A 7,964-nucleotide genomic window follows, 5' to 3' on the forward strand; every position below is an offset into this window, starting at 1 on the left:
TCCAGCTCTGGAGCCCTCAGCATAAGAAAGACATGGACCTGTTCAAGCAGGTCCAGAAGAGGGCCAGGAAAATGATCAGGGGGATGAAACAGCTCCCCTGTGAGGACAGGCTGAGAGAGTTGGGGTTGTTCAGCCTGGAGAGGAGAAGGCTTCAGGGAGACCTTATTGCGACCTTTCAATACTTAGAGGGGGCTTATAAGAAAGACGGGGACAAACTTTTTAGCAGGGCCTGTCGTGACAGGACAAGGGGGAATGGCTTTAAACTAAAGGAGGGTAGATTGAGACTAGATAGAAGGAAGAAATTTTTTATGCTGAGGGTGGTGAAACACTGGCACAGGTTGCCCAGAGAGGTGGTGGATGCCCCATCCCTGGAAACATTTGAGGTCAGGTTGGACGGGGCTCTGAGCAACCTGATCTAGTTGAAGATGTCCCTGCCCACGGCAGGGGGGTTGGACTAGATGACCTTTAGAGGTCCCTTCCAACACAAACTATTCTATGATTCTATGATTGTGGACTCAAAATTAGCAGTTGATGAAAGCCCATGCTGTGTAACACTTACAATACAAAATTTCTTCTGCCCTGAATAAATTTGCATAATTGACAGGATTTAGATTGGCTCAATTACTTAAACAGAAATGTACTCTTCTGACGCATTTCATCATTTAGAGCCATACTGACAGTATGCTGATGGAATAAAAATATATCTGTTCAAAATTAACTATGTACTAACATTTCCTTTAGACTGAATTTTAACCCCTTCCCTCTCTCTCTCCTTCTGGAATTTATTTCCATTAGCAAAGGAAATGTTCTTCTGATAATAAGCTAATACCAATGGCCTGGCTGTTAAAATTATTTCAGTTTAATTCAAACTCACCAGCATTTTCCTTGGAGCATGGCATCAATTACGATTAATTCACTCATCAATAACCAATTAAAGGCACACGATACAATATACTTCACTGTAGAAAAAAGTGGTACCAGTAGTCATGTGAAAATACAGATTACATTTTAAACTAGAATATAAACTGACAGGAAACGTGCTCACTCTTTCTGTTAAGGCCACTAGGGAATTAGGAGAAATTTTATCCTATTTCTAGAGGACTGGGGAGAAGAAACATTCTAACATTTAACTTGGCAATTATTAGTACCTACTTTTTACAACAGCAATCCATTAATGCAGGAAAAAAAGCAGCACAGTTCTAACAAAAAAGTAAGTCGGAAAAACCCCACAATTTCTTCAACTTTGTAAGTACAACTTGAAAATATATGGAAAAAGTTTAGATTAGCATAGTAAATAAACCACTGAAATAACTAATATTTTAGTGATATGTATCATACATTGTGCATTAAATTATTAGCTTGAGTTTGTTAACAATTTTTTTGTGTAATTCACATGCTTTTTGTACTTCACATTTACTCTTTATTGTAATGCATGCAGTAAAGCACAAATTCATTATGGTTTTAGTATCTTGGTTTATTTTTGCCATGGTTTTGCTACACGTGGCAGGTATCAATGCATAGTTGGAAATATCAATTTGACATGTACATGAAATACTGGTAAGGACTTGTGAGACAATTCATTTGTAATAGGCAGGTATATCTCCTAGGTGACATGTGCTGAAACAAATATTTAACTTCTTTGTTCTCTAATTTGGCTACCCACAAATTACAGCATTACATGCAAAGTGTCAGTTTACCTTGAAAAGCTGTCAATGGCCTGAGCTAACGTAGCCTAAATGTCAGGATGAGGCGTGAGACTGCCATGTCTGTTTAGAGGGAGAGAGAAAGAAGTCACCTGTCGCAAGCGCTTGCTACTTCCCTTAATGCATTTCTAAGGGGTCTTCATCTATTGCTGTGGTAGAACTGGTATAAGAACACAACCAGAAAAATAATATTTTTAAATACAGCTGAAAATTATTGTAAAAAACCCCACAAGAATCGCTAGAAATACAGAGAATGAAAATACGTGTTTTTAAACTACTGAAGATGTACCCATTAATGGATCCTTAAACATAGCTAGAACAGTACAGTACCAATCTTAAGGACTGTTGGTGGATATATAGTTACCAAAAATGCTACAGCTACAATCTAAAAATCAGAAAGTATAGTTCTCCACTTTGTTCCTTTACACATTTCCCTTTGCAACAAATCTGGATAAAGCACAAAATTTTACAAATACTATACCATGAAACAAGAATACAGAAAATTTTCTGCATGGATTTAAGTGTTCACTTCTTGCACAAAATACATTCATTTTTAGCATTTCATAGCCTATAATGTAATATACAGGTTAGAAGTAAATGAACGAGCAACGCTCCTCCTTTACTAAACCATCATGCCTTTGGATAAAAGACAGTTCCTGCTCTGAGGGCTCTAGAGCAAGACATTTCTGATGTTGTTTCTGGGAAACTTTTACATACTATAAAAGACAGAAATCCACAGTATGAGCATAATCCTTTAAGGAATGTCCTGCTTTTCCAACCTTCTTTCCAAGAAAAAACCTTTTATTCGTTTTATAATAAAGGCTAAACAGGCCCACTGCACTGTCAAACAAGTTTCCATAAGCAGAGATTTCTAACATGAAGAACAAAGAGGGCAGAGACTTCTTTTTGTGGGAAGGCACATTTTAAAAGGGTGAAACACTTTCCGTAATTAGCTTAGTGTGCTGCAGAGAGCCTTTAGTACTTTGCAGCCAGAGGTGGTCTCTGGTACCCATTAAGCCAGCCATCCCAGTTAGTATTTTCCGTAATTTTTTTGTACTTCAAACTAATATACATTTACTAACATAAATATAGCATGAACACATCACCCAATCTTTGCACCCTTTGATAACTTAAGTTCAGCACATCCTAACCTATATATGCTCTTCCATAAAAATAATCCCTTTTGACAGCTATTCATCACAAACTGGAATAATTAAGGCCCTGTCTCCTTAATGGGTAATGGAGTTCAATGAACAAAAAACTAACAAAACAATTATTAATAGACATTTCTCAGCTTGTACACTGTAAACTAGGTAAGAGCTTAATTTTTACTTTGGGACTTTTTCTGAGAAATTTCTGTAAATGAAAACTGTTACTTTGAATAGTCCACAGTGCAAATTAATACATTATGAACCTGCCACATAATAGCATCTTTCCTTAAGGAACTTATTTATGAGGAGATTTCTATTTCCGTATAATAATAATAACAATAATAATGCATTTTATTTTACAATAATAAGGATGATATTGCACTTAATGGATGTCCTCACTTCTACTCTTCCAATTCTCTCCCCCAACCCACCGGGGCGGGGGAGAGGAGTGAGCGAGCGGCTGTGTGGTACTCAATTGTGGACTGAGGTTAAACCAAAACAATGGAAAATGCTGTTTACGAGTACAGTAGTAAGGTCTTTAAGCAAACTCACATTTCGAGTAATTTTGATTTTTTTATATCTTCTGCAATCTTCCCTAAAGCTTATGTTTTACTGTAATAAATGTTTGCCTTAAACATTTATGAAAATTCCTTAGTTCCAAATTAAATAATATTCGTAATTAGTATATTTTTAAAAATAAACAATTTGGCCAACACATAATACTGTAACCAAACTGCCTTCTCCTTTATAACCACAAATAATAGCTAGCAAACTGAGTACCAAGCAACTACAGTGGAATAGAATTTAGCAGAAACACTATATGATAGCAGTGTTCAAAGAAGTGCAGATACACAGTTGCACATTGTGAAATACAAACAGCATTTCTTTTAAAACAGTTGAATACAAGAGTCCAGCAGGAAAGCAAATAAATAAATTCAAAAGGCTAACTGATGTTTTTTAGAAGTGCTAGACACTACTAAATTCTCACTAATACTTAGCATTTATAGAGTACTTTACATTTTTGAAGTGCTATACAAATGCTATCTAGATGAAGTGTATTATCTAAAGGCAGAATACAAACCCAAAGTGAATGGTGATCAGATGAACGGCACCATGACAGTAAAATGTAATGTTATTACTACAGAGAGAGACGAAGTACTTTATAAATCAGCTAGCTATGCATGAACTATAGTGGAAGACCACATATTTTACAATGTATAGATATAAAATTATTACCATTCATTAAATAGGTTTCTATGACCACAAGGAATTGACACAGGAGCTGTAACTGGCTCCTGTTTGCCAGTTAGCCAGACTTAAAATGGCTAACTCAGAAGTCGTAGGAAACATAAGGAAACCACTTCAGTGATAAACAGACAGCTTATTTCAAGTGCTAATACAACCAACCTTTAAGAGCCATCATTCTTATACATCAATGCGGATTCCATGTTTTATAGACATTAATTCTCTAGTGCCTGTTAAATACATAATAAATGAACATAGATGAGGTAAAGATGCTGTAATTGTCACATACAGCCAATATGGCAAAGGAGGAGTTTTTCCAAACGGGCAGATCCAAAGGCCATGACGAATCCCATCACGGACATGATGAGAAGTCCAGGATATGAACAACATCCAGGGAAGAAAGCACCATGAATCCTTAAGCCTGAAAAGGTGCATAATAAACTTTAATGTCAGAGCCACAACAGGAATCACAGTAGAACAATGAAGAAGTGGTCTCTGTGGAAGAGTCAGAGCAGCCTGCAGAAAAGAAAAATATAATTGCAATGGCTACAATAGTGACAAAAAAAGAAATGTTTCATGGATGTTTACAGGTGTATTATCAAGTGGCTAAGTGGAAGTGCAAAGAAAAACATACTGTTCCTTTCCACTGCTGTTGATCAAGATCAACAACATGACTATTTAGATGTATGAGAGCTGTGTGCTGCCCTGTCAGTAGCAGGGCTGAGGGTGCTGGGACAGGCTTTTCTCCCTCTATTGTATGATATGAATCATGCATCCTATGAAGCATTACTGACGGCAAAACAGGGAGGGAGAGGGATGAGGTATGCTATTTGTCATACAGTCATGTGGTATACAGGAACTTGTATAGTCTGCTGCACGGATTATATGTATTTAATTTCAAGATAATTAAAAGGAAAACAACCATTCAATACACTTGAAATATTTCATATGCTTTACTGGAAATATTTCATATGCTTTAATGGCATTTATTTTCAAGGATACATCCTGTATTATACTACAGTTCATACCCGTGAAGTTGTTTTAGTTGGACAATATCTAAAACAGAACAATAATTTCCAATACAACAAAAATATGATCTAAGTTACATGTATTTTCATTGCCTTGACACAGTATTCTTTATGGACCAGCAAAAGATAAGTTCAGAAGCCAACATCCAAGTCATTCATGACTGGGGTTTTTATATCAACAACTTGTTTAACGTTAACCCAGTTGAAAGCCTGATATTTGGTTTTAATTAAGGTGAATGTCTAGCTAGTGAGATAAAATTTAGCTGTTTTAAGAAGTTATAATTATCAATTTAATATACATACTTGAGAAAATATTCCGGACGTACTTACTAGCAACAGCTAGAACTATCTCCACAAATTCAAAGATAGTAAAAAAAATTAAATAATAATATTTTGGATTTCTAAGTAACAAATAAGTAGATTCTTGTTTCTGTAAGCACAGGAGAAATGATAGTGCATTACTAAAAGATCTATACAGGTGCTGATGTAATATTAATTGGCTCAATTCAGATACTGCTGAAGAGTTGGAAAGACTGTAACAGGCACCAGAGATGTACTCTTTGCACATGACAGTGCATCTGATTGTTATGTTGAACATATACCTCACTGCATCTGCTGCAGAAAGCAAACAAAGCATCGCTACAAAACACCAGCCGGTAACCAGTTAATGCTTCAGTTGTGTTAATTGTTGCAGGATTCAACAGCTACGGTACCTGACAGTGAGACTCTGGAATAGCCTTATCAAGTTTCCATGGATAATTTAGACAACTGCTTGGAACCCTGACTTCTCTGTAAAGAAAATTTGATGTAGCCTTAGCCAAGAAATACAGAGATGGCAACATAGGGACTACCTTGGAATATAATAGCCTGTGCTTTAAACCAAAGCCAACGTTAAAAGTCTTGCAGAAAGCTTTGCTCTATTAGCTTCCCACCACACGCTTGTCCATTACTCTCTTAATCAGGTGACGGGATTAAAAACCTCACAAACTGTCTCAACATCTTTTAACTGTAATGATATGGACCCAACTCCTTGAAGTTGGTGCAAAAGGTGTATTTTCTACAACTTCATTTCTGTTTCATACAAGCAGATTGTTCATGGATTAAAGTAGAAAAATCTTGTGGCGGCGAAATTGTTTATCACCTACCCTACACAGATAGATTTTTGTTACTGTCAGCAAGAGCCTAAGTAGTCCATACTAGCCTAATTTTGAAAAACCACTCTGGATGGTGACACATTTTGGCAGATATCCTATTGACTGGTCACTATTTCGGCACTTTGAAAAAATCAGTGGCAATGTCTAAATGAGTCTTTTCCCTCTGCCCTATGGAGGTTAGGTGCCAACAGCAACACAGTGAGTAAGGAGAAGCTGAATGTTTATTATGTATGCAATAATAAGTATTAGTGCCAATCTTAGTGTGCCATATATATTATGCAATAATAAGTATTAGTGCCAATCTTTATCCAGTTTTGGGGAGGTGATTCTTAAATTTTTTTCATGCAGAATTTTAGATGGCAGGGTTGTTCATACAGCAAACCTGAGTGCTCGGTTTTATCATGAGAAAACCCTATTCTGTAATTGCAGTACAGTTATTAGGCTTCTGAGATGTTCTTTCCCAAGTTCTGAGAGAAGAATAGTCTGTTTTCTCTTTCACATTCTCTAACTAGAGGAACATTTAAGTCCTTGAGCTGCCAAGCCCAAGAGACAGACACGTAATTCTATTTGGCAATATAAGCTGTTATACTCTTTCTCCTAACAGGCAAATTTTTTCACCTTTAGAAATCACCAGAACTTAAAAAAAAAAAAAAAATAGTACAAGCCTTTTCTGCCTTAAACCTCCTGAAAAAAGATCATCACGTTTGTGTAAATTTAGGGGGACGTGAGAGATCAGGCTGCAGTTGCAAACAGAATTTATTCACAACACAAATTACCTTTTCCATTTGCCTACGTGTTCAATCAGGTGCAAGATCTTCTTGAAGTTCCTGCTCCTCCAGCCCCTCTCACACACTACAATGAGCAGCTGGAAACAGGAGACAACAATCGCATGCAGGAGAACCCAAGCAAACTCTTTGCTTTAATGCTCAAAGAGACATCACGGAATTTATGTAACAACATGGGCTCCCTCACTCATATTCTGTGATTCTTCACAAGACTGAAGTCCTCAGTTTTGAGGCTGATCTATAAGTTCAATGTTAAATTAATTGTGTGTATGCAAAGCTTATTCTCCAATTCCAGAAATGCTCCTGTGCAGCCCAGGTTGGTCAGCAGTGGCACATTAAACAGCTGTGTTATGTATGTTTGCCACCAATCGCATTCCCTACGCTTTTAGAAGCTGGTGAGTCTTAAGTAGCAAGCTAGCAATTTCTGCACATCTGTTCTGCAACATGAGTGAGTGGGCTACAATCCTGGGGGAGACTTCTCATTGAAGTCACACCTGTATCACATTTAGCCCATCATGCTGCTCTTGTTTACCAGTAATGCTGAGTATGATGGCAGGCTGCAGTAACTTTCACCTTTAGAGCTAGTCAATAAGACAGATTCTTCAAACGCCAATTCTTAGATTATTCTACACTTGTGTACATATAATACACAGTAAAAACTACCTGGAATACGCAGAACTACAAATTCTAAGTAGTAAAGTCTTTGTAGACTTTATACTTGTTGCAAAAATAATGTGGGCAAAAGGGCAGATCACATGCTACTTGGTACACAAGTATTTATCAGAGTAAACGTATAAATACCACAGGTGACTATTTACCCTGAATACTCCAGCAAAATAATGATGACACCATGAAAAACAGCCCAATAGCCAAATAATCCAAGCAGCGAGCTGTGTCA

General features: G+C 36.9%; 1 protein-coding gene across 1 annotated transcript in view; it reads right to left on the minus strand.

Moving 5' to 3' along the window:
- Positions 1-4,185: 4,185 nt before the first annotated feature.
- Positions 4,186-7,964, minus strand: part of LOC103917368 (chromosome unknown open reading frame, human C5orf28) — an 8,589-nt gene continuing 4,810 nt past the window's right edge. The window contains exon 2 of the mRNA XM_009324499.1: positions 4,186-4,615. Within this exon, the coding sequence (XP_009322774.1) occupies positions 4,280-4,615 (336 nt within the window). The 3' untranslated portion in view covers positions 4,186-4,279. The remainder of the gene's footprint in view (positions 4,616-7,964) is intronic.

This window comes from Pygoscelis adeliae, unplaced genomic scaffold (genome assembly GCF_000699105.1).
Source record: "Pygoscelis adeliae isolate BGI_AS28 unplaced genomic scaffold, ASM69910v1 Scaffold320, whole genome shotgun sequence".
NCBI lineage: Eukaryota > Metazoa > Chordata > Aves > Sphenisciformes > Spheniscidae > Pygoscelis > Pygoscelis adeliae.